Source organism: Sus scrofa, chromosome 13, assembly GCF_000003025.6.
Source record: "Sus scrofa isolate TJ Tabasco breed Duroc chromosome 13, Sscrofa11.1, whole genome shotgun sequence".
Classification (NCBI taxonomy): Eukaryota; Metazoa; Chordata; class Mammalia; order Artiodactyla; family Suidae; genus Sus; species Sus scrofa.
Window position 1 is genome coordinate 22601503 of NC_010455.5, and position 27564 is coordinate 22629066.

Below are 27564 nucleotides of genomic sequence, written 5' to 3' on the forward strand. Positions count from 1 at the left end.
TCCCACAAATATGAAAGGCTTCAAAGAAGTGTATAAGTAAAAACTGAAAGAAACATGTTTAAAGAATTAAAAGAAAGTATGGGAGTTCCTGTTGTGGCTCAGCAGTAACAAACCCGACCATTATCCATGAGGGTGCTGGTTCCATCCCTGGCCTTGTTCAGTGAGTTAAGGATCGGCATTGCTGTGAGCTGTGGTAAATAGGTCGCTGACGAGGCTCAGATCAGTGGCTGTGGTGTAGGCCAGCAGCTGCAGCTCTGATTCAACCCCTGCCTGGGAACTTCCCATGGGTACAGCCCTTAAAAAAAAAAAAAAAAAAAAAAAAAGGAATTAAAAGAAAGTATGATACCAATGACTCATCAAATAGAGAATATGAATAAAAAGACAGAAATTTTAACAAGAACCAAGTAAAAATTCTGGAGTTGATAGTAAAATATGTAAAATGAAAAATTGGAGTTCCCTTCTTGGCTCATGGTTAACGAACCCGACTAGCATCCATGAGGACGCAGGTTTGATCCCTGGCCTCGCTCAGTGGGTTAAGGATCTGGCGTTGCCGTGAGCTGTGGTGTAGGTCACAGACACAGCTCAGAGACCCTGTTGTTGTGGCTGTGGTATAGGCCAGCAGCTACAGCTCTGATTGGGCCCCTAGCCTGGGAACCTCCATATGCAGTGGGTGTGGCCCTAAGAAGAAAAAAAGACCAAAAAAAATTATTTGAAGGGCTCAATAGCAGAGTTGAGTTGATGAAGAATCAGCAAACATGAAGATAGATCAGTAGAGTCTAATCAATCTGAAGAACTGAAAGAAAAGAGAATACAGTCATCCCTCAGTGTCTGTGGGGAAGTGATTCTAGGAGCCCCCCATGGATACCCAACTCCATGGATGCTCAAATCCCTTATGTAAAATGGCATAGTATTTGCACATAACCTACACACATCTCTATCATATTCTTTAAATCATCTCTAGGTTGCTTACAATAACCAATACAATGCAAATGCTATGTACATAGTTGATAGAATGCAGCAAATTGAAGTTTTGCTTTTTGGAGCTTTCTGGAATTTTTTTCCCAGATATTTTCAACCTAGAGTTCATTGGATCTGCAGATGCAGAATGTGTAGATAAGGAGAGCCAACTATAACGAAAAATAAGTAAAGCCTCAGAGACCTGTGGGACAACATAAAAGATACCAAAATACACATAGTTTGAGTTCCAGAGGGGAGGATGGAGAGGAGGTGGCAAAAAACAAACAAACAAAAAAACCTAATGAAATAATCACCCCAACAATGAAAGTGTATAGACTCCCTCACAAAAAAACCATATGAAGAAAATTGTCTATTCACTTGGGAAGAAATTATAGAAAACCTGCACCACACTGAAAAAAAAGAGATGGTTTAAAAAGTTATATATAAAGAAGTATTAGTAGAAAGTACTGAATATTTTCATAGTCTTTGGATGAGATAACCTCTTCTTCCTGAGCAAATCGTAAGTTGTAGAACCCATAAGAAAATTTGACAAATTTAAATCTATAAAAATATCAAAACTCTTGTGTGATCCAAATACATCAGAAACAAACTAAAAGATATTTGGGAGATATAATGGCAACATAATTAATGGACAAATAATATGTAAATCACTTCCACAAATCAATAAGGAAAAAGTCAAAATGGGTAAAGGGATAGGAAAAGGAAATTCACAAAAGAACTTTTGATGACAAACATTAGCCTCACCAATATTTGCATCAGAGCACTGCAAACTCAAATGAAAATGAGGCTTCCCCCCCCATTAAACTGGCAAAAATCTAAAAAAATTGTTAATATACTTTGTTGATGAAGATGAGGGAAAATTGGTACTCTCAAATACTACTGATGTGAAGGGCAATTTGATAGAAACTATCAGAATTTAAAATATGAATACTAACATTTCTACTTTTCAGATCCTGCTCAAATACTACATTCAGTAGAAATTTCTAATGTTTTGATGCTAGATGTGGTTGGTCATTGTTCTCAGCTTAAATGTAGCCTTTTCCTTAGTGGCGAAGTAGAAAATAAAAATACTACTCTGTTAGGATTCTGAGAAGGAGCTGTTAGATTCAGGCTAAAAAAATTAGTAATAACAATAATCATAATAACGATAATAAATTTTTACAGATGAGGCACTGTAGCAAATACTTTATCTGGACAAACTCTTCTTTTAATTGTCATTATCATTTGGTAAGGAAACAGAGATACAAACAAAGGGACATCCAGACAAGGTCACAGGTTGGTAAATGGTGAGATTGATGTCCTCTCTTAACCACTGGGCTGTACAGCCATGGCAGGACCTCCTAACATCATTTACATCATTTTGTCTGGACCTGTAGCTGTCCAGCAGCTGTAGCATCATCTGTAAGTGAGAAACGTAGAAAGGCAGAAACTAAGCACCACCCAGGTTCGCAGAATTAGAAGCTAGGTTTTAACAAGATCCCCCAGTGACCCTTTGCACATTAATATTTGAGAAGCTCTGGTCTAAAAGCATGTTACTTAACTCTCTCTGAGCATCCTTTTCCTCATCTATCAAGTGGTGATGATGATCTTTGCCACAAAAGGCTATTGTGGGGTTTTTTGTTGTTGTTGTTGTTGTTGTTGTTGTTTTGCTTTTTAGGGCCACACCCGAGGCATTATGTAGGTTCCCAGGCTGGGGGTCAAATCGGAGCTATAGCTGCTAGTCTACACCACGGTTCACGGCAACACTGGATCCTTAACCAACTGAGCAAGGCCAGGGATCAAACCCACAACTTCATGGTTCCTCGTCGGATTCATTTATGCTGCACCGTGACGGGAACTCCCATATTGTGGGGATTTTTTAATCCATTCCTCCATTCATTCAGCAAATATTTTGCACACACCCTATGCCAAGCACTGGGTTACTGTGGGGAACAAAAACAGACCAAAAAAATAATAATTTCCAGCCCTCTAGTAGCTTACCTTCTAGTGGAGGCAAGTAATAAAGAAGTGAAACATACATTCCAAGATGGGGAAGGCTTCAGAGAAAAGCAAAGGAGGCGAGGGGATAGAGTGGAGAAGGTTGTGGTTTTCTGTAGAGCTGTCAGGGCAGGTCTTGCTGAGGGGGGGATTCAAGCTGTCTCAGGAGTTGGTAAGATGATCTTTGCTCATAAGGCCTTGCCACGTCTGTGTTTCCTGAGAATCCTTTTCCTTGATTTTAGCCCTCCCTGGTTTCTCTCCTGTAAAAACCCATCCCCATGCTGCCCTGATCGGCAGGGATACCAGGAATCTCTGTGTGTGTGTCCTCCTTGGCACTCACCGTGGGGGAGCTCTCTGCCACAAAGTGAATCACTTCTTTCCCTGGCCACAGCGTTGACAGTAACACCAATTTTTGAAGCTGGCTGGTTGTTACGGCACATTTTGAGTGAGGAACATCTGGCTTTTATGACTTAGTTAGGCTTGCAGGGTAATTGCAACAAGAAATCTCCCTGCAGCAGGCTTGCCGGAGGCCAAGACTTAACTTCTATATAACCAGCCTTGCCACTTGAAAGCAACCCAGCAGGTAACTTGAAGCAAAATTGGACAATTTCCCCCACCTTTGTTTTTTCCCAATATGTACTCCTTTCCCTCTTGGTAAACGAATATGCTTCTTTTTCTTCCCTCCTTCATCTCAGTTTCTTCTGTAGAACTTGAGGGCTCACCCTAAACCAATCAACTTCATCTTGGTCGGAAAGTTCCTGCTACCAAGAATTTAAGTTTAGACACCCGCGCCAGGATGCCAAGTCCTTGGGTGATAGTCATTCTTTTCCCTGACCTCCTGTAACTTAAATAGTGTCATGTAAAGTTAACTGTTAATAACACTGTTTATGTTATATGATAAGGGGCTAAGGGAGGAAATGGGGGGAAAAAAAAGAAACCTTCTCCAGCAGGAGCAGGTAGCTTTTCAGCTACCTGGGTGGGTTGGGGGAGTTTAATGATTCAACCCTCTGCCTTTGGACAGAATACAGTTGAGACAGCTCCCCAGTACAACAGACCCATGTTCCAGCAAGTTCTCCTGGTGAAGCCATTCTGATATCCCTTGAACCCCATTTCTTATGACTGTCTTTAGTTCATTGTGTTCTAAGTTCCCGACCTTTGCTGGGCTAAAGTGGAAAACCATTGCCGAGCTCCTCTGTGGAGAAGCTGGACTGTGCCTTTGGGTTTGTCCCACTTTTCTTCCCCCCACAGGTCACAGTTCCGTTAGTTCTCTTTTTCCCATCTTGACTCATCCTCTTGGCTCTCTCTGTATTCTTCAAATCAATAAAAATTCAAAACCGAGCCGCAAATACTATGCCCCTTTATCCAGTCTCTCCTTGTTACAAATGGTTATGACGCTGGTGGGGAAGAGCTGGTTTACCATTTGAAAATGTGCTTTTACGCCTAATGATTTCCCTGAGTAGCCCTCAGAGGCACCCTGAGGTTCTCTGCAAAAAGATAACAGGGAGATTTTAATGGCCAAAACCATGAGGACCAAGACCCTGCATGACTTCCCCCTCACCTTTCCAGGCCATATTCTGCAAAGTCCTCTGCCCCTAACCTCACCCCGACCCTGTCTTCCAGCCACTCTGGACCAGAGGCTGCTGACACCCCTCCCCCCATGCACTTCCGTGGGCCTCATGACCTTGCTAATGCTTCTCCCTTCCCTCTGGCTGTGGAAAGCCCCCTCATTCCTCAAGACCCAGGTCACTCATCCTCTCTTCCATCAGCCTACCCAGATGTCTTCCCTGATAGCTCTGCCTTAGGGCCTTTGCACCTCTCTGTCCTGAGAACACACTTCCTCAAATCTTTGTGGGGCTGGCTCCCTCTCAATGCATGTCTGAGCCCAAAGTTCACCTTTCTGGGAAGGTCTTCCCTGACCTCCTCTGGAAAAGTTGCAAACCCCCAATCAACTTTCATTTCCCTGTGTGCTGTTTTCTTCATACCACTCACCACTGTCTGAAATTAGTATTTCTGATTGGCCATCTTCTTCCCCAAGATTAAAAGCCTCTTGATAGTCAAGATCATGGCCACCTTGTTTTCTGTGTATCCCCAGTGTTTGGTGCCTGGATCGTAGGATGTGCTCAGATAAATGATAGTATTGGTTTGTCCCAGTCTGTGTCACCATCACAAATATGTCTCTGTGTGTTAGGATAGGGTGTGTGTCATTAGACACCTACACACCCTGCCGCACATCAAACAAGCACCCCTGTGCCCCCAGGATTGAATTGCAATCCCCAAGTAGGGATGTTTTGACAACTTCCTAAACCCACAACAAAGACTGCTATAATCTCAATGTAGGAAGAAGTAAAAATGTAAAACTGTGAGAAATGAGGGCTTCTAAGAGCAAATTTAAACTCCACACATTTTGGTCAGATATGAAAACGTATTCTCTTCTCTCTCTCTCACATACACACACACACACACACACACACACACACACAACACACCAAGTCTGTTGATTTCAGCGATGGCCTCAAACCATTTTTTTTCTTTTTTCTTCTTTCTGCACCTGTCTAAATGTGAGCTGAATAGTCAGATTCCTGAAATGGTCAGGATTAGGTTGAATTTAATTTTTTTTTTCTCAACAGAAGTCAAACCTTAAAAGAGGGGAGATGGCTGGTGAAATTCTAGAATGAGAGTTACGTTCCTGGGCTCTTGGGTCAGTGTTAGTTTGGGTTGGAGGGAGGAAGCGTGTGTGTTCCTGGGCACAGCTTACGCTCTCCTGCAGCCTCTGGGAGGTGGGGAACGCCTGCCGCCTGGGCTGCGCGTGCAGGGAGTGGTGCAGAGGCTGACCTTCAGCCCATGTGGACGGAGCGAATGAATCCCGCAACAGGGCGTCTCCTGGCTGACTGAGGGCACTGCCGTATCAGGGTCATGGGTTCATGCATGTGGCTGGTGTGACATCTGGGAGCATTAAGGCTTCGTGGATACCGAGGTGCACATTCTCTGTCTGGCACGAATTGGCCTTGAAAGTTGGTGATTATGCCATTTACTTCCCTTCATTTTTTTTTTTTTTCCATTCCTTAAAAGCCACATAGCCCGAGACATTGCAAGGGTGATGGGTTGTTACCAAAGTCGACAACAGGAAATCTCAATGAGGATAAACAGACCACATCGGTCATTGCTGAGAGGCACATGGTTCTCTTTGAACCTACCAGGGACTAATTGTGAGTGGGTTGGAAGCATGAAAACAGGAAAACTCCTTTCTGTTAGACACACCAAGTCTCTTCAGAGCAAAAGGAACCTTCTCAACATTGTTAGACACTGAGGAGTAATTATGTCCCCAATTGTCAGGATGGCAAGGCCGCTTACTTCTCCAGAAGAATCTAAATATAGGACCAAGAACATGTTTCAGGCCTCCCATGAAGTCTTGAAGCTTCAGACTCAATGAATACCATCTAGCTTCTCTTTTCACTGCTCCGATGTATGGACCCCCAGAAAAGCAGTGTAAGAGGTTAGACAGGGTGTTTCCGTTTTGGCTCAGAGGTTAATGAACCTGACTAGCATCCATGAGGACATGGGTTCAATCCCTGGCCTCATTCAGTGGGTTAAGGATCCGTTTCAGCCGTGAGCTGTGGTGTAGGTCGCAGACACAGCTCAGATCCTGCGTTGCTGTGGCTGTGACATAGGCTGGCCGCTACAGCTCCCATTGGACCTCTAGCCTGGGAACCTCCATATACCGTAGGTGTGGCCCTAAAAATACAAAAAGACAAAAAAAAAAAAAAAAAAAAGCTTAGACAGATGCTCATACCTGAAACATAGCATCCAGAAAATAAATGTTATTTTGGCAAAAGAGTAATAGTAAAGTGATGCTTCTAATAAATGCAAGATAACTCAGTGAGTCCACAGGCCAGCTGCTTTATCCTCTAGATGGGTATGAACTTGGTTCTATACCATAAGGTGGGGTTAAGAGCTAGAACCGGAGCTTAAATAAACCAGTACAATTCCAGGGACTGTGTTATGTCCCACATGGGGGCTACTGGCTCATTTATTATCCAAATCATCAGACCCTTCCGCTTCCAAAATGCTTCATTATCTGCGGAAGGAAAATATTTTTGGCATGCACGTCAAGTGCTCAGATAACATACTTCTGTCTCCCTTTTTCACTAAAGAGAGTCTAACCACATCTGGAAATTCTTTGGTGTCACTGCCTCTCTGAAACTACATCCCATCTGTATCACTTTAACTCCAGTAAGAGGCCATGCCCGGGCTGCATGGGGTGGGGGTGGGGGGGGCGCTTGTCTTTCTCTGATTGAATGTAAATGAATTGTTTTCCAGGGCAGCCTGGTGGTGGCCTGAACTCTTGACTTTTCAGCATGTTGGCCTGTCACACCCAGAGGAAAAGGGTGTGGGGGATGGGGAGGAACGCCGTTGTTTCAGCCAAACTCGAGCGCTGGTGGGGAAAAAAAGCACTGCCTTTTATCCTAAGAAGTGACAATCTTTTATGAAATAATGGCGATGCATACAGAGGTCAGAATCGTCCAACAGATCCTGCTCTTTCTTTCCTCTGGAATGTTGACTTGAGGCTTTGTCCCCTTTATTTTCTGTTTCAGTTCTGGTCTCAGTAACACCCTGAACTTTTAGATCAAATACAGCTTCCCACGGTGGTAATGGCCTTAAGGGGAGGGAAAGGTGCTTGGGGAGGCAAGTCTTTTTTCTTTTTGCTTTTTTTTTTTTTTTCCATTTTTTAAAGATTTTTTTGAAGTATAGTTGATTTATGATGCTGTTATAATTTCTGCTGTCCAACAAAGTGAGCAAGTCTTTTACTTAGAAGATAATTTTCAACTAGGAAGCGAGAAGACAGCTAGAGTTGAAGTTAGGATCTTTTCAGTCTTCTTAGGAAAAGCCTCTCCTTTTCTAAAAAGACATTAGGTCATTCTTACATTTCTTGTTCCTCCTGCTTCATCCCAACGCTGCAGGAGGCTGTTGTTTATTGGCTCTTCTGTGCTCTTATTTGCCCATGTCAGTTTGAAAGGAGAACACAGCTCTTCACCTGAGGATGGAGGCCAGGAGGGCCTGTCCCAAACTAGAACTTCATATTCACTCACCTCGTCTTGGGGTGGCCATCAGAATGGTTTTCCTTTTTGTCTCTTTGTATGAACACATCGGAGTCTCTTGCTACGCACAAAGGTAAACATCAGAAAATCAAAACTTGCCAAACTGATAAGCAGGGGGACCCTTTGCATATGGCCAGACAATCCATAGCTCTTGCAAAAGGTCTGCCAAAGAATGCTTTCAGAACTCCTACCTTTAGAGGATGCACGCACACAAAAATTGGCCTCTCAGCCTTTCAAATACATTTGTAACATAGGCATATCCATGAGAAGGACCTACTCAAGCTGGTGATCACTGTTTTTCTACCCTTATATTAAATAGTGTCGTGGCAACTGAAGACATCCAGGGGAATAAGTGGAGACGTTGAGCACCCACCCCTTCTAGGTTATCCTGGGTTTGCATTATTATAGAGCCTTGGAATGAATGGTGATACGTATCCATATTTGTCTTAAGGATTTAGCATTAAAATATTGTCATCTCTCTTGGGTCAATATCAAGAAACAATAGTAAATCGTAGTAATGTGATTTAACATAAGAGATAATACAAAGAGCTCTTTAAGACTAAAAATCTGTCAGAGTTTACATTTCTCTGGACGGAAAATGTGCAGCTCTTATTTATCTTCCTAGTAGTAAACATCTGAGATCAGTCTAATTAACCAGGTGGTATCATTTCTCGACCCTTTTATCAGGGCTATTTTTATTTCAAACATTAGAGCTCTAAAATTAATATCAGCAAAGCCCTCGTGGTCATTGTTCAGCCTCCCGTGGGAGAAAAGAGACTTATTCTGATACCGTGGTTCCAAGAGCAGGCAATATAGATAATTGAATTAGCAAAGTAGGCATTTACAGCATTCTCTAGGTTTTCAAGCTCAAGGGGCGTGTGAATTCAGAGGAGCAGGTGGTAAGTCAGGGCATGGGTCGTGTTTACCCAGTTGCCATCAGCTGTGATCAGTGTAACCTGATATAGAAAAGTGGCCCAAGGATGTAACAGAGACCAGAAAGTCAATGATTAGCAGATAAGCGCGACTTAACGTGAAACACGTGTTACTTAAAAATGGCCGTAGCCCCCTTTAATCCAAGTCATTTCAACAAACATAGTTTTAGACCAAATTTCACCCAAGACCCACATTGTTGCCCAGCATGGCTCATGGAGGGTGCTGTTGTCATTGAGTTTATTCCTCTACTCGTTGAATCTCCCATTTCTCTTTTATTTCCCATGTACTGTGTCCAAGGGGCAACAGGCCAGGGACACTTTGGTGACCCTTCCCATCCCTAGAACCCAGCCGGCTGGAATATGGTTAAGGAATGAGCCTAATGCTGGTAGAAAGGGAGCATCCATGTTTTAGCCTGTTAAAAATACACCAGTAATACCACATCTCTGAGGTGAGAAGTGGTTCCTTAACTTTGAGACACGTTAATCCACCTTCTGAAAAACGTCCTGCCTCTAAGATTTGCTGCAAGGCCCTCCTCTGAGTCTCCCACCTTGTTTCTGGCCATTGCCACCCAGCATTCATCCAGGGCTTGACCACAGTGAACTCTTAGACTCTCTCAAGCCTACTGTTTGCACCTCCATGCTTTTGCATATGCTGTTCCCCTCTGCCTGGAATCCCCTGCCCCTGCCCGCTTTACTCTCTAGAAGTTCTCTTTATCCACCAAGACCCACCTGCAGTGACACCTCCTCCTAATCAGAAATGCAATTCAGGACAGGGGCCGACTTGCTATTGAGGGAGAGAATTGTAGACTAGGTGGATATTCATGATGGGAGCCCTGCTCTGCAGACTGCGAAAGGATAAATCATGCAGAAATGGTCCCGGCAGGCAGAGGCTCTGCAGCCTGGGCACAAGAAAGGTTGCCCCTCAGAGAGTTTTGGAGATGACACTCTTCCCACAGTCAAAGCTGATGGGTACCTGACAGGTTATTTAGCCTCCCTGGGCCTCGGTTTTCTCATCTGTCAAATGGGAGTGAAACTTAAGGAGACCAGATAGCCCAGTTTGCCTGGCCCAACCCTGACCTAGGTCTCTGTCTTGCTAGTCTATCTGGTTGACTCCCCCACTTCATTCTCAAAATGTCCCAGTTTAGACAATAAACTTTATGGTCACCTACTGATAATAGTACCCTCTGTGCAAGAAGGTTATAAGGATTATCTGATGTATTCCATAGGTCTTAAAACGATAGCACACATGATTCCCATTTATATCTGAGCTCAGCATAGAGATGGAGCATTAAGCAACTAGAAATGGTTTCCATGGTGATGTGCTTGGAGCAAGAGGTTTAGAAAATAAGTTGGAGGACTTTCCTGTCCCTCCAGGCCCAGGGACAGGGGCTCTGTTAAGGCTGCTCTATTCTGGGAACCTGGGAGAGAGCTGTGTCCTCTCTCTTACTCTCGGTCGGCCTACAACTCTAAGATGTACCTTGCACAGGCCCCTCTTTTGAGGCTACACCATGGAAGTGTCCTGTTTCTTCTAACCTCTTTATCTCCAGACCCCTGCATCCTAGAGAGTCTTGTAAAAGCTCTAAATGCCCTTTTCCAGCTGGTGGCAGGTGATGGTGACATTCGACACAGAGTTCTCTTTTTCAGCGTTATACCCATGTATCAGCCCCAACTCATCCTTTGAACCCAGAGTTTCCTGAAGTGAGATTTTGCCAGACCACCTAGAATGTACTGAGCCATTTCATCCTCAGACAGGCCTGGGACCTTAGACGCTTCTGACCCTGAAGGGTCCCCTGACCAAGGCGGACCTGGACTCTGCCACCAAGAGATGTCCACATTTTCTTGGGCTCCCCACAATTCCCAGATCACCACCATTTCTTGGTTTCAACTTGCACAGTGTTTTCTTTGGGGTCGAGATGAGGGGCACAGCAGAGGCCAGTTGGCCACAGCAAACCCTCAATAGCTGCCTTGGCAGAATTCCGCCTTGACACTGGGTCCCGCACCCTCTTGTCCTTTCTTGTGTGCTTGGGAAAGTCCTTTTATTCACATCCCAGTAGACCCGGCCTCTTCCAGTTCCCAGAGGTCCTGGAAGAGGAACCACGGTGTCATGGGAAGCATTTGGACCCAGATAGTCTGGGAAATTGATGAGAAGTGAGTGGGCAGGGATGAGCAGGGGGCAGTGGCCGCAGAGTCCTTGGCCAGGGAAGCTGTTGGACCTTGGCGCCATGGTGCTTGGATTGTCTGCAAGAAGAAAACATTGCTCCCCCTTAATGACTTTACCACCAAAGATGGGTCAGAACTGGGTTGTGGGGAGTCAGTAATTGCTGTCTACATAGCAGGAGATTAGGTGACCCCAGATTCTAATGAAAATGCAAGATGGTCTTCAAAAGGCACAATTAGCAACTGAGGACAGCCTCGGTGACCACGCTGGCCACCATCCTCATTGCACACATGAGGAAACTGAGCCCCTGGAGACCTGACTTGGCACGGCTCTTAGGAGCTGAAGCACAGGACCATCAAGTTCGTCAAGGCCATCTGCGCCACAGGATTCCTTCACTGGGTACCGCACGCCCCCAGCAACCAATGACGAGTGACCGGCACTCAGGGCCTCCCGTTCCTTATCTGTCAGCCCCGAGGCCACAGGACCGCATGATCTTGGCGCTGCCTTCCAGAAACAACATTCCAGGGTGTTCTGTTCCCCTTCCAGCCCGAGACAGCATGGAGTAGCCTGGCCTCCAAGCCAACAGGCAGTTTATCTCCCACAGTTTATTTTGCTGTGGAGCAGAAGTGGGTCAGGATGGTAGACTCTGGGATTCCTGGACTTGTAGGCTCGTGGTTCCTTTCCTTCGATGGGAGAACAGGAAGGAATGGTTTCCCTCCACCTCCCCACTGCCCACCCATGACTCCTACCCCAGAGGCATCCTCAGCCGCTGTACCTAAGAGGCAGAGGAGTGGTTGCAAGGCAGGTCTGTGGAGCTGGATGGTCTGCATTCCTGCCCGGCTGTGCTGCCTGCCTCCTGGAGACCTGGCCTCCTCTTGCCTCTAGGCTCCTCCATCTGTAAGATGCTGATGGTGGTGGCACTCACCTCACAGGGGGCACACAATAAGGGCTGCACAAGTGCCGGGTACCGCTGTGTCCATCACACATACGTTCTACCCACACACAGGACAGGCCCTCACCCTCGTGACCCTGCCCACAGACTGGGCTGCTCACTTTCAGCTGAGGGAGCATCTTACAACCACATTAGCTGGTCTGAACCAGACACTTACAGCTCAAAGCAACACTCAGCCTCCTTGGAGAGAGGACCACCCTGAACCTCCCAGAAAAATGTTTTTCCCCATGTGAAATGAGTCCCATGTAACCACAGTGGGGAGCACAACTGGCTGAGACTTTGATTCACCGCAGGCTCAGTCCCACTTCCCTTCTCCAGAGTCTCCTGGGGCAGATCAGATGTCACATCAGATCTCATCGCATCCCCACCATCACCCTGTTCTCCGGCTCGAGACTCTCAGAGGAAAGAGGAAGATGGAGCATGTGCTGGCGCCAAGATTGCCCTCCCCTCCTCGTCCTGAGGTTCTGGCCCCCTGCCTCACTGTGCGAGCATCCTGTGGGGATGGCGGTGAAACTGGCTGGCTTGGGGCTCTGCTCCTGTACTGCCCCACCCTGCCTGGAAACCGGAATCTCTCATTGCAGAGCTGGGAGGAGCTCTGAGCAATCCCTGATTTTAATTAGGAACGGATGTATCCTGTAAGACTCCGAATTCTCTCTCTCGACACAGACCAAATGCATTCAGGTGGCCAGGCTTGGTCATTTCAGCAAAGGAATGTTACTGTCACAGGACTGAGAAGGACCGTTCCTCTAGTGGCCTTTCAGCACATATCCACTCCAGGAGACAAACAGGACAAGTGGAGACCCACCGGCTTCAGAGTGAAATGGAATTGGAATTAACATGAGCATATACCTTCAAGTCCTCAAATGCTCAAAAAGCAGAATATTTTCTGTCTGTGGGGTGCTGTCATATATGCCCAAATACAGGGCAACCCCCAGAGAACACGACTCTCCCATTTTTCTAGTGAGGTAAATGTAACAAACTGTTTTGGGGTCATCTTAACAGGAAGCAGAACTGTGATCGCTTTTGATGTGAGGGATGGGAATTGACTTGAAAAGGGCCATTGGGACCTTTCTGGAGTGATGGACATATTTTGTCTTTTCAGTGGAGTAGTGGTATGTGGGTGATTTCCTTTGTCAAGATTCATCAGACTTATCAACTGACTACCACCAAATCATGTCGTTGCACACTTAAAATTGTATAAGGATAATACACTATGTTACTCTGCGTTTCACAAAATATACATTGCAGATGTGCATCTTTTGAGACAAATGGATAGCGTTGCTAAGCCCCCTTTTTAGCCAGTGGTTTTCAAAGCGTATCGTCTTCATCTAATTTATTTGAATTGCAAAACATTCCGAATCCATGTTTGATGGTAAAACGTTATTGCAAGACACAAATACCCATTTGTGTAACATTATAGCAGTTGTTTTTCTCCTTTGTCTTAGAAGTGATTATTCTTGATATAAGCAACTTATGTTTTGCTTTCTAAAGTAAGCCTTAAAATATTTATCACAACTTACAATTGCACCCTGGGAATAATCACCAAATCTATGTTAAATCTCCTTGCCATTAATTCCCTCTAGTGACCTCGAAAAGCATCCAAAACCAATATTGATCGAGACCATTTCGGGCTGGTCTGCCTTCCCAGATTTTGTGGTTCGAATAAAGCAATCAAAAGAGTACCAAATTATGAGGTATTTTTAACGGACAGTAAGTCTCAAAACCATGAGAGATTTTTAAAGGCAACATACTTTTTTCTAATAGTTAATTTGGGGGAAATAAACCTTCATCTAGTTTTCAGTCATATCTAGTAAATCCTGGCATATGTGTTCAGACCGAAGATAAAACAGATTAATTTAACAAATTTGGGGGTCTTATAATTCACTATTTAAAGATTAATATTGTTAGCTTAAGTTAGAAGTTTCCATGTAAAAAAAAATTTAAACCAAGCCTTCCTCCTTACCATGAATGAAAAGCTGAAACATTTTTGAATAAATGTAATTACACTGTATTTTTCTCAAGGGTATTAAAGATAGGAAGGTTTAGTTTAAATGGATCATTCTGGATAGAAATTGGATTGTAAACACCGTTCTAAATTATGAATTATTAACTATTAATTTTGCAACTTGACCCTAAGTTATGTCAAGGCTTCAACTACTGGCAGTGTGATATGATGATATATAAGACTTCATTTTTTTCAAAATCCCTCAATTCAGGATTCAAAAATAGTGTCATCCCTTTTTTTTTTTTTTTTTTTTTTTTTTTTTAATATACTCTTTAGGCCCGCACCCTTGGCATATGGAGGTTCCCAGACTAGGGGTTAGATCAGAGCTACAGCTGCCAGTCTATGCCATAGCCATAGCAATGCAGGATCTGAGCCATGTCTGCGACCTACACCACAGCTTGGGACAATGCCTGATCCTTAACCCACTGAGCAAGACCAGGGACCAAACCTGTGTCCTCATGGATGCTAGTCAGATTTGTTTCCGCTGAGCCACTATGGGAACTCCCAATGGTGCTATTCTAAAATTAACATGGAAGACTATACACATCGTTGTTTTGATTTGTTTTCTTTTTAAGGTTACTGTTACTCAGCACTGCTTTTCCACTGGCCTTTCAGAAACTGTCAGGAACAAAGCTCAGTCACCAAGAGCTCACTGGGCATATAAACTGCACTAGATGCCCCCCCCTTTTTTTTTTGGTAGCAGAGCTCTGGTTTTAAATGACATTATGTGTGATTAATGCTCTAGTAGGAACAGATATGGGGGCCCACAGCAGTCCTTCATGGTTCCCCTGTCCTCTCTAGGGGGTCCACTGAGGGGGTTCACAACACCCTAGGGACTCCATGGAACACAATTTGAAAACCTCTAGCAGTGGACCATGCATGAAGGCTCGATCTCAGAAGATCTGAGTTCAAAACCTGAGCTCTGGTCTGTGTGACCACTGGCAAGTGACTTAACCTGGGTCTCATTTTTCTCATCCAGACAAAGAACACGAATGCCCACCTCAGAGAGTCACTGTAAGGATGTTTTTAAAGTTGATTTTGTTCCTTAAGTCTCACTGTTCCCTGATCACATCTCACTTGTATGTTGAGTGCCATCTCATCTTAATTACTTAATGACTTGGCATCTATTTTTTCATTATTTAGCCTTGTTGATGCTACTACTTCTGTCTTTCAGCTTTTCAGCCACTATTGTTCAGTGGAGAATGGACCAGAGGGAACAGTTGACTTTGGACTCTACACAACCACTTCTCCAATAACAGATTCTAGGCTTGCGATCTTGCAATGGACCACTCTGACAAATTTCTTTTCGTTTTCAGGTGGGCCAAGAGAAAGGAAACTGCTCTTTCCAGAAGAACCCAACTCCCTGCATCATCCCTCAGGAACAAGAAAATATCTTCCATACAATATTTGCTTTTTTCACAAAGTCGGGAAGAAAAGTCTTGGTAAGAATTTGCTTACTGGTTGGGTTCACATGGGTGGTCCTCGCTACGAAGGCAAGTCTGAGATGAGAGGCCAGTTTTCTCTTTGGCATTTATTATTTCCCAAATCTGCTTTTAATCAATTGGCTTAGAAAGTCACAAGGACTGTAGTCAACTCCTATTTTTCAGCCTAAAGTTTCCATCAACGTGTTAAATTCACATTTCAAATTCCATTGGCTGGCAAAGGGAAAACCTTCGCAACCCACCAAGCGCAAAGTAAAACATTTCTCCCACTAGTATGAATCTAATCAAGAATGATGGTTCTTGTACAACCACTTTGTATACCCCAGTTGGGCAGTGTATGCTAAAACTAAACATATCTGTACCCTATGACCCAGTCATTCTCCTCCCAGGTATGTCCCCCCCAAAAAATGTGTACATGTATCCTCTGAAAGACATGGGCAAGAAATGTTCATAGCAATCTTATAATAGCCCAAACTGGGAACCGTCCAAATATCCATCACCAGGAGAATGTATAAACAATTGTGGTGTATCCATACACTAGAGTGTTACAAGCAATAAAAAATGGCTACACCAACAACATGAATAAATCTCACAGACATAATACTGAGTGAAAGAAGCTGGAGGCAAAAGGACATATGTTGTAATATTTCACTTCCATGAAGTTCAGAAATAGCAAAACCTCTCAATGGCAATGGAGGGCAAGATAGTGGTTACCTTTAGAGGAATATTGATAGGCACAGACATGAGGGAAACTGCTTAGGTGCTGGACTATCCTACCTCTTGATCTGGTATAAACATATCTAAAAATATATCAAGATGGACCCTTAAGATTTATTCTGTTCGCTATATGTAAGTTATACTTTAATTTTTAAAGAAGTGAAGGTATTGAAGATGGAGTCACATGTTTTTCCAATTACAGGTTCCTAGCTATAATTTGAGTATTTTCTTGGTTAATGTATGTTTTCCTTTTCACAGGTGGTTTCTTAAGTCATGTGACTTCTTAGTCGTTTAATTTGCCCAACCTAAAAAATGGGCATGAAAGTGTATTTATCACATCTTAGGCAGAAATCGCATAACGAAGGAAATACATCTTGTGGTTCAGAACTCATAAGAGGAATGCTTCTGGAGTATGTAAATGTGTTTCTTTTAAAAAACAATTCTTTCTCATTGCACAATTCAATTTTAGGGTACGGTATACCAGTAAGCTTTGACTTGAAGGCATGTTCTGGTGCCCACCAGACAGGAAGTCCCTTGATTGCCCTCTAGTGGCAAGAAGAAATGTTTGCACCTTCCTGTGCAATACCTCTGCCTGGAATCGCCTTAGTCTCCAGAATAAAAGCTCTCGCAACCATCTGCTCTATAAATTGCTGTTCTCTTGTCTTTGTCCTTAATACCATTTGACAGTTCTCTGATTATTCTTCCCAGGACTGTGAAAAACCAGGAATTTCTTGCCTAACACTGCACTGTAACCTTAGTGCACTCACTAAAGAAGAAAGTCGTACTATAGACATTTACATGCTGCTCAACACAGAAATACTGAAGAAGGTAAGGTCTGAGGAACCGCACTCTCAGGGTTCATATAAAGTATTTGACAGCATTCCCTGGCAGCTCAGTGGGTTAAGGATCCAGTGTTGTCGCTGCCGTGGCATAGGTTCAGTCCTTGGCCCTGGGTACTTCTGCATGCCGTGGGCATGGACAGAAAAAAAAAAAAAAAAAAAGCCATTTGAATTGGTTTCCTCAGGAAGAATGCTGCCTTCCCCTTTTAAAACTACCCTGCAGAATTGGTAACTCTGCTGCAGGAGGATGCCAGGGAAACATAGCAGACCCTTGCTATTCAAAGTGTGGTCTGAGAACCAGCAGTACCAACATCACCTTGGGGCTCACTAGAATGGTAGGATCTTGGACTCCACACCAGCCTTATCAAGTCAGCATCCCCATTTGCACAAGTTCCCTATGTGTTTTTTTGCACAGAAGTTTCTCAGAATTTAGCTTACATCAGAATTACCTTTTATTAAAACACAGATTCCTCAGGGTGGAGTCTCAGATTCTGCATTTCTGACAGACTTCCAGGCAATGCCAGTACTAGGAACATTTTCTTTCCTTCTTTCTTGTTTTCTTTCCTTTTTTCTTTTTTCTTTTTTTTTTTTTTTTTTTTTTTTTTTGTTGTTGTTGTTGTTGTCTTTTGTCTTTTGTCTTTTTAGGGCTGCACCTGCACCATATGGAGATTCCCAGGCTAGGGGTCGAATCGGAGCTATAGCTGCCAGCCTGCACCACAGCCACAGCAATGCAGGATCCTAGCCATGTCTGCAACCTATACCGCAGCTCATGGCCACACCAGATCCTTAACCCACTGAGCGAGGCAGGGACAGAACTCACATCTTCATGGATACTATTTGGGTTCATTAACCACTGAGCCACAACAGGAACTCCTGGGAACCACATTTTCATTCAGGATTCTCTGTAAGGGGCCATAAATATTTTAGGCTTCATGGGCTCAGCAGTGTCTTATCCCTGCTCAACTCTGACCTTGTATTGTGAAAGCAGCCAAAGACAATACACAAACAAGTGGGTGTGGCTGTGTTCTAATAAAACTTTATTTACAAAAACAAGCAAAGGGCCGAATTTGACCCACAAGTCATAGTTTGCCAACCCCTTATCTAGATGACACCTTGTTTCATAGAATTTCAACTTTTGAATCTCACTTTGTTGTTAAGAGTTTATTAAAAAGTTTATAAAAAATGTCTCAGTCAGTGAATTGATGGCCGTTGAAAACAGTCATACAAATTCACTATGATTTATTTTAACACAAGAGCTGCTCTGTAGGAAAGGCTACATCCAACAAGATGCTTTTAAAATAATCACACGCAAAGATAAAATAGGCATGTTAGCCACAGAGATGCTATTTATTTTCCTTTGGGAAAACGAAATGTGTTAGTCCATAGAAACTGTATGAATGAACATCGTTAGAAAAGTCATTCCAGTGTTATTTTTAAAAAATTAGACAAGGCAGTAACATATTGGCCTGATACGTCACAGGTCCAAGGGGATATGAGATGTTTTACCCACTCTCCATCTCTGGCTGGTGCAGCCCCTACACCATGAAGAGCTGTGAACAGTTCTGTTTTCCCTTGGTTCTTTGAAGGGAAACTTGTTTGGGGCAAATTGGAGTTCACACGGCAGTGCTTCCCTTTTGCACCTCTCTCTCTAAAAAGACAGTGTTGGTGTTCCTGCCATTGCACAGTGGGTTAAAAATCTCACTGCAGCCACTTGAGTCCCTGCAGTGGAGGTGCAAATTCTATCCCCAGCCTGGCACAGTGCATTAAAGAGCCAGTGTTGCTGCAGCTGTGGCACAGGTTGCAGCTGTGGCTTGGATTCAGGATTCAGTCCCTGGCCCGGGAACTTTCATATGCTGTGGGTGCAGCCATAAAAAATTTTTTTAAAATAAAAATATATAGGACAGTGTTGGAGTCCCTCTTGTGGTGCAGCAGGTTAAGGATCTGGTGTTGTCGCAGAGCAGCTGGGGTCACTGCCCTGGCACAGGTTGCATCCCTGGCCCCGGAACTTACTCATGCCTGGGCATGGCCAAAAAGGAAGAAAAAAAAAAGCACAGTGTTGGGAGAGGACCAGGTGTGAACTAGAGCACCTCTGGCCACCCTTTAAGTCCAGAATGTCGCATCACGGGAAGTGTCTTCCTGGCCTGGGTCCCCAGGTCAGGTTGAGAGACTGCGATTCTATATACTTTCCTGTCCTGTGCATCTCCTGACAAATGGCCCTAGTGGCAGTTTTATTCCCTCTGCCACACTTGCCACTGTTGACAGACCCTGATATGGCACTGATGGTGATAAGCCATTCTGATTTCCCCTTCACCCTCAACCCAGACGGCTGCTGCCTGCTCTTCAGTCATCGACACTTCATTTAATCACAGCGCCTTAAGCCTGCCTTGTCCCCAGCTCTGCCCTGGTCTTCTGTGTCTCCCTCTTTCAGTGATCAATGATGATCCTTTACCAAAGAACACTTTCCACGGACCACTGTGCCCTTGGGCCATCCAGCCCAGTCTATACCCCAATTCAGTAGGGAGCCATGGGATGTCATATGTGGGTGTTAAAGGACCAGTCTCCCTGCATGGGCCCTTCCAGCAGAAATTCCAGGTGTGGAGCAAAGTCTCTGTGGGTCTCCCGAAGCCAGCCACACCTCTCTGGGGGCTCCAGGAGCCCTCCTGCCCCCCCCCCCCGCAAGGATATGGGGCATCACTAGCCTTGCAGTTCTCCTGGACTTTTGTTTATTTTCCTTTGACCTGAAGGTCTGGCCCCAGACAAGGGAATCTGAGGTTTTATCATTTGGACCTTACCAAGTTTTCATTCGAAATGTAGGATCTGAGTGTTTTTCATTATCAGGGGATTCCGATTTCTTTCAAAGTGTTTGTTTTCTGCACCCACTAGAGGCCCGTTGTGTGCCAGGCTCTTCATCTGCTCAGCCTTTAACTTTGACAGCTATCATCATCATGTTGTTATTATTGTCATTAGCCGCATCCAAGATGATATGATGATGATGATGATGATCTAGATTGAAAATACAGGAGATCCTGACACATAAAACCACAAATCCACCAAACTGTTCAACTGGTAAAAGAGTGTTGTGTACAGAATTATTTACTGCTTAGCGTGAGCTGACTGGAGCAGTTCCCTTGAATGACGGGCTTCCCAGAAGCCCTTCATGTGTGTTCTGTTGCTGTTTTATTTAAGTCATTTGTGTATTTATTTTTCTCCTTTTTTAAGGCCACACCCATGACATATGGAAGTTCCCAAGTTAGGGGTTGAATCCTGGCTATAGCTGCCAGCCTACATCACAGCCACAGCAACATGGGATCCAAGCTGCATCTGCGACCTACTTGACAGCTCACAGCAACACCAGAGTCCTAACCCACTGAGCGAGGCCAGAGATCAAATCTGTATCCTTACGGATCCAAGTCAGGGTTGTTACCACTGAGCCACAATGAGGACTCCTATTGCTGTTTTATTAAAAGATAATAATTAGTGCACAATTCCCAGATCAGGTCCACAGGGTGGCATCCCCATGTGTCCTCCCAGGAAGGTTTTTGTGGTTTCCTTGGAAGAGATGAGCTGATCCCCTCGGAAGAGTTTTCTATAGAGAGAGTCCCCTGCTTTCATTTTGGAGGGTAGGTTTAACCAGAAGTGGGTTCAGAGCCAGCATGGGCTATGGACCTCTTAGCGTGGCAGGCGAGCTGAGTGACCGTGGGTGGGTACGGGAGCCCAACCAACGCCCTGACATGGTCATGCCAGTCAAGGCCTAGGCACACAGAAAAGAGAGCCGGCACCCTCTGGCTTTGCCAATGAGCTAGACAATGATGTTAGTTTTTGGCATCTCCTTCCCTGGCATTTACTTCTCTCAAGGGAGACTTTACCTTCTCATGGAAGAGCCAGTATTGCCATGACAAATTTACGAGGGTGAAAAATTCACAAAGATGATTTACTTCCAGAGGAAAAAGTAACTGATTTTCCAATAACAATGGAGACACCGCAAGTCTAGATATTATAGGATGGGGATCAGAGCAAAGTTCATGTGTGTAAGACCCTGGTTGGGAAGGGTTCACGTCGAAAGTGAATAGTTCTTACTCATTCTGTACCAGCTGATGTTCTTGTCTCTTACTTAGGACTAGGGGGTTCTTGAAGGTCCTGGGTGCTGGCTGTCTGCCCTCTGTTTCCACGACAGGAGCCGGCCTGCCTCTCCCTCCATAGCCAGTGCAGCCCCTCTGGACCACTGGCTGGACATTCTGGCTCTTTCCCTAAGCCTTGGTTTTGCCAACCCCTGTGTTTTTCCACACTCCTCCTCCATCCCTGCCTTGGAGCCATTCTCTTATTATCTGGATCGGTGGCCTTGCACCGGAGCCCACACCAAGGCTTCCCACTCTGCTCTGGCTGCTGGGCTCTTCCCGAGTCTTCCCTTTCCACTGCCACCCGGGCCCCTTTTCCTCAGATCATCACCTAATTATAAGCCAGATCCTTCTCCCTCTCTCATCTCGCCACCAGCTTAAATGGCTTTGAGCCCCAAAAGTAGCTGCATTTAAGAGCAAAGAAAGAGTTAAGAGGAACTCTTGTGAAGCATTTGAGGTTTGTGGTCAAGGCGGGAAGATGCTTGAGCAATGTAAATCAAATGCCTTCGATGGAATGCCAGGCCCTGATTTGTTGTACACAATTAAACAGCTTCATTTATTCTCTACTCTTTGTGAAGATGTCAATACCAAGACCCAAATATCTGGCTTTTACCCCTTGGCAACCGCAGCACACAAGCCTGCGTGTGTTGATGACTCGGCCAAACTCCAGGGCTTTTCAGCATCTGCCGTGTTAGGAAAGAATCCTCCAGAGAGAGGCTGGAAATCTGTTCCGTGATAAAAGATTTTTGTCCGGTCCCCATGGCATCTTAGCCTTTCAGTTCTGCCTGGGACCTGGAGGCCCGGCCATGGCAATGGGCAGACCTTACAGGGAGGCGTGTCGTTTCTTCCACAGGACAGTTCCTCTGTCATCCAGTTCATGACCCGTGCCAAGGTGAAGGTGGACCCTGCCCAAAGGGTGGTGGAGATGGCAAGTGGGAACCCGGAGGAGATGACGGTGAGTTAGCCCTCCTGTGGGCAGTGGGGGAAGCTGGGTGGCTTGGGTGGTTTGGCACTGGAATTGGAGGGTAAAGACTCTGAGCCAGGATGTCAGCTTTGTGGTCCACCGAGACCTTGTCTGCCCTGGCTACCAGGCCCCCCAGGGAGAACTTCTGCGGTCAGCCCCAGTTGGGACAACATTGTTCTCGAGGACACTGTTGTTATGTGAACGCTCCCCGTGGTGACCAGCCAAAGGAAAAACTGTCTGGAAGTGCCCTTGACAGGGCTTGGGTTTCCACTCTGAAGCCAAGACTATTTTTATCGTTCTCAGACCTTTCCCTGAAACCTCATCAGCCTTCCCCATCACATTACTCCATGGATAAACACTGGGTGTTTCAAAAACAAGTTGTTTGAGTAACTTAAAGGGGCCACATCCTAGTTGCCAGGTCCTTGAATCTTCTCTCTTGTTCTCTGTATAACTCTGTATCCTCTGTCAAGTGCAGTGGGCAAGCGGACCTCAGGATGTGGGAGGTGCAGCAGCTGGGAGCTTGGATGTGGGAGAGGCTGGTGGCAAGGAGGGTCCTGAGCATTTGGCTGCCTTTTATTATCTTTCAAGCCCTGAAGAGCAGGCTTATCCTTTGACACCCAGACTCAGGGTCTAGGCACACAGGAGAGAGCCAGCAGCCTCGAACTGGCTTTGTCAATGAGCTAGACAATGATGCTAGGTTTTGGCATGGCCTCCCCTGGCGTTCACTTCTCTCAGGGGACACTTCACCCTCTCATGGAAGAGCCAGGATTGCCGCGACAAATTTACACCAAGTGTTGATTGGTTTTCCAATAACGATGGAGCCACCACAATCTAGATGTTAGAGTGGGGATTGGAGAAAGGTCACACTTCTAACACCCTGGCTGGGAAGGGTTCATGTAGAAAATAAATCTGCCACCTTCATGAACCCTCACTTCTAAGCAAGAGACAAGATCAACTGGTATGGAATGAATAGGAATCTGGGCTTAGGATGAAGAGGTCAAAGCTGCCCCAGGGCGTGGGCATTCCATGCCTGTCCTCACATCAGGAAACTGTCCACACAGCCTTTTTTTTTTTTCTTTTTGGGGCCATACTCACGGTATATGGAGGCTCCCAGGCTAGGGGTCGAATCAGAGCTGTAGCTGCCAGCCTACACCACAGCCACAGCAACGCCAGATCTGAGCTGCATCTGCGACCTACACCACAGCTCATGGCCATGCCCGATCCTCAACCCACTGAGCAAGGCCAGCGATCAAACCCACAACCTCATGGTCCCTAGTCGGATTCGTTTCCGTTGCACCATGATGGGAACGCCATCATTTCTTTTTTAATTTTTAAAATTCTTTATTTTTTATTGAAGTATCGTTGATTAACAATGCTGTGTCAATTTCTGCTGTACAGCAAAATGATTCAGTTATACATATATATACACACACATTCTTTTTAAACATTCTTTTCCATTAAGGTTTATCATAGGACACTGAATATAGTTCTCTGCTATGCAGTAGGACCTTATTGATTTCCCCCTCTGTGTATATAGTAGCTTATGTCCGCTAACCCCAACCTCCCACTCCATCCCTCTCCCAGCCCCTCCCCCTTGGCAACCACAAGTTTGTTGCCCTGAGTCCACACAGTCATTTTAATAACAGACACTTAACAGGATGAAATGGAATCGCACTGGGATCCTTCATCCCTAGGGTCAACGCTTCTGGCAAATCACGTATTTGCAGTTGGCTCTTGCCTTGTCCGTCCTCTCAGCCTTTCGGCCATTTAACGGCTAATCCAGACCCTCACCTGGAAGGTAAAGGAGAATGAGGATTCACTGATCCTTGTCAAAGCTCTGGCTTAAAAGTTTTAGAGAGGGAGTTCCCTGGCGAGGTAGTGGTTAGGACTCAACGCTTTCACCTCTGCGGCCCGACTTTGACCCCTGGTCTGGGAACTGAGATCCCACATCAAGCCACTATACGCCATGGCCCCCTTCCCAAAAGAAAAAGTTTTTATAAGATGAAATACATGCCTTACATGAAAGGTTTGGAACGTTCTGGTAGAACGCAGTGTTCCCATTTAAGAGCTAACAAGTAATTAACAGATTTCCTACAGGTGGAATCCCTTGTGTAGATGAAAAAAGACCGCTGGCGTATTGCCTCTGATTAGAACACTGAGCTGTGGGATCCAGGAAGATGTTGCCTCACATCCCGTTGTTGGATTCTGAGTCACTAGTACGCCCCCCAAATACCACTTCCATTCGTTACTGTTCCATGTTGAGCACTCTGGTGATTTTTTTTTTTTTTTCAATCAAGAGTTCTTTGGAAGAAGCTCTCCTTTTCAACTGATTTCTTTCCTGTACTCCTAAGACCAAAGCAGCACCGATCGGAACCCCACAAGGGCCACCCCCACCCCTGTCTCCTTTCTTTCCATGATGTTGTCGTTCACCCCGTGAGCGAAGATGCAGTGCTCCAGTCTGTTGTCAACTTTCCTGGCAGGAAAAGAAAAAATCTTTTCTGAGCAGGAAGGTTTGCCTTTTCAGGCAAACGCATTCTTCCCGGCATGATTCTTCTGAATGGCTGACGCTCTGTCGTTCATTGGAAGGGAAATTTCCATAGAGGCTGGCCACCAAACTGAAATTGGGCAAAATCTCGCACAAGATTTGGGATCAGGCACCACATCTGTATGGCCTTAGAATGAACAGGATGTGTTCTTGCAGCTGGTAACCAGCAGGGTATGGGTGAGAAGAGGAAAGCAGTCCGGTTTTTAACCACATCAAGTGGGCATGGTGATAACGTCAGTGGAGAGGGAAATCGAATAATTTTCCTGTGATTCTTTGTGTTTTTTATTTGTATGCCATGGTGTGAGGAATGCTTTACAGAGAGTATGGGTGAATACCTAGAAATATGAACTAGATATCTGAGGTGTTTTCCTTGATTATTAAAAAATACATCCCAGGACTTCCCTGGTGGCTCAGTGGGTTAAGAATCTGGCGTTGTCACTGCTCTAGCTTGGGTCGCTGCTGTGGTGTGGGTTCAATCCCTGGCCCAGGAACTTCTGCCTGCCATGGGTATGGCTGGAAAAAAAAAATTGCATTCAGGGAGTTTCCGCTGTGGCACAGTGGGATCCACAGTGTCTCTGTAGCAGCAGGAACATGGGTTTGATCCCCAAACGGTGCATTGTTAAGGATGCCATGTTTCCACAGCTGTGGCATAGGTTGCAACTCTGGCTTGAATTTGCTCCCTAGTCCAGTGACTCCATATGCCGTGGAATGGCCAAAAAAGAAAAAATATATATATACATTCAAGGTGCCCTCCCCAGCTGGTGTTTACCATCCATCCAAGACCCATCACACCAGCTTACCTGGCTTTGTACAGACCCAAACCTGAGAATTCTGCATGATATCCGTAACCACCTTCATTGCTGATTATGCCAATAATATGTTGAATTTCCTATCCCTGTTCAACCCAACCCTTCTTACTTTTCCAAGAGCCACTAATGAGGCTAGAAACGACCCCAGGGCAAACCAAGAATCTACAGCACCAGCTCAGAGAGCCACCACCCCAGACTCCCTTCTCAGGCTGAATGAGAAGCTTGTATGTGTTACAGAGTGCACCTATTTTCTTGATATTTTATTTTATTTTTTTTATCTTTTTGCTATTTTTTGGGGCCACTCCCGTGGCACATGGAGGTTCCCAGGCTAGGGGTCTAATCGGAGCTGTAGCCACTGGCCTATGCCAGAGCCACAGCAACGCGTGATCTGAGCCGCGTCTGCAACCTACACCACAGCCCACGGCAACGCCGGATCGTTAACCCACTGAGCAAGGGCAGGAATCGAACCCACAACCTCATGGTTCCTAGTCGGATTCGTTAACCACTGCGCCAAGACGGGAACTCCTTCTTGATATTTTAAAAGAGAAGAACATGTGCTGAACATGGAAATCCACAGATGAATTAGTAAGTCATTGCCATGAGGCATGTGTTCCAGGCCCAAATTCTCGGTGCCAGCAGGAGAGACTGACCCCCATCTTATTTTGGCAGAATCAAAATGGATTAGGAAGATATCAAGCAGCTCTCAGAACTGCTAGGAAGCCTGGAGAACCTGACGGGGGGTGTGAGAAACCTGCGGGGTTCAGACCACAGGCTGGGTCAGGGCCCAGGAAGAACCTGATGTGGGACCCTGGACACAGCTTCCCTGGCTTCTCACGGCTCATGCTCAGTATTTATTGGGAGCTTGCAGTGAGCCAGGTGATTATTAGGTATTGGGGATGCAACAGGGTACAGAATAGCCTTGGTCCCTGCCTTCCCAGAGCTGATGGAGAGGGTGACAGAACATAAGGAAATAGACTCAAATCAAGGTGCATTCCAGAGAAGTAACCTGCTTTAGGTTGAGGAGAATCTGAAGGAATGCTGCTCCAAGGAGGCTGAGATTAGAGAGTGAGGAGGAATTAGCTGGCCAAGCACAGGGGCAAGTGTCCTAAGAGGAGGGAGAACTGTCTGAAGACAGCCTGGCATGTTCAAGGCTGAAAGACCTGTGTAGCAGGAACCTGGTGAGCAGTGAAGAAGACATCCACGATGGGAGCCGAGGGTGAGCTTTCAGGGGCCCCAGCCTTGCTTGATTCTGTGGAAACTCAGCACAGACGACACTCAGGGTTCGTTCTGCCTTGACGTGAGGGGGCTGGGCTTTCTCGCTCCAGTACATGTCACTTAGTGGCTGGGGGCTGACCGGGGGGTATATCCCTCCCCGCGTGCCCCGGGGGAAGGTGGCCTCTGACAGTGCCCTCCACTAGAAGTGAACGCATGAAAAGGGGAGGTGAACATCGCAAACGGGCTAGAGGAACCTGAGAGCTCTGGCAGAGACCAGCAGGGTAGGACCCAGATGGCAAGCCTCCAGGCAAACATCAGCATCTTGGCTCGGCCTGTCTTCTGTGTCCCCCATTACACCTATTGATTTCCTTCTTTGAGATTCGTGATGTGCTGGGTATTTGGCGTGATTAGTGCCGATCATTCTCACATCGCCCTTGAGAACAAGATGTCATTACTCCCATTTTCTGATGAGGAAATTAACCCCCCCCCCACCAGGTGAAGGGACCTACCAGCGCCTTGATGCCGCAGCTCAGCAGTGGAAGAGCCGGGTCTGGCGCAGGGCCGCCTGTATGCAAGCCCAAATCTCCCTCAGTCCTCTGCTCCTCTGGCCCTTGCTGCCCTGTGGCCCTGGCCCACACACAGTGGGAGCACTGCTCGGGCAGATGGTAGGAAAGGCGGTCTCGGGTGGTAAACAGCTGGCCCTTCGTCTTCGGAGTGACCTTTGGCTCCGGTGACCTCAGAAGCACATCATGTTCTGACTTCGTGGTCTGTCGGTTCTGGATCGCTTTCTACTGTGGCCTGGTCCCTAACTAGATGCAAG

The 27564-nt window shown here is 45.7% G+C and overlaps 1 protein-coding gene across 3 annotated transcripts in view; it reads left to right on the top strand.

Annotated features, from left to right (window-relative positions):
- Positions 1 to 27564, top strand: part of ITGA9 (integrin subunit alpha 9) — a 357221-nt gene that overhangs the window by 303006 nt on the left and 26651 nt on the right. The window contains exons 24-26 of one of the 3 annotated variants that reach the window (XM_021071658.1): positions 15415 to 15540; positions 16966 to 17085; positions 22065 to 22166. In XM_021071658.1, the coding sequence (XP_020927317.1) occupies positions 15415 to 15540; positions 16966 to 17085; positions 22065 to 22166 (348 nt within the window). Of the gene's footprint in view, positions 1 to 15414; positions 15541 to 16726; positions 16894 to 16965; positions 17086 to 22064; positions 22167 to 27564 lie in introns of those variants that run through there. The other 2 variants (XM_021071659.1, XM_021071660.1) reach the window with 2 other exon arrangements.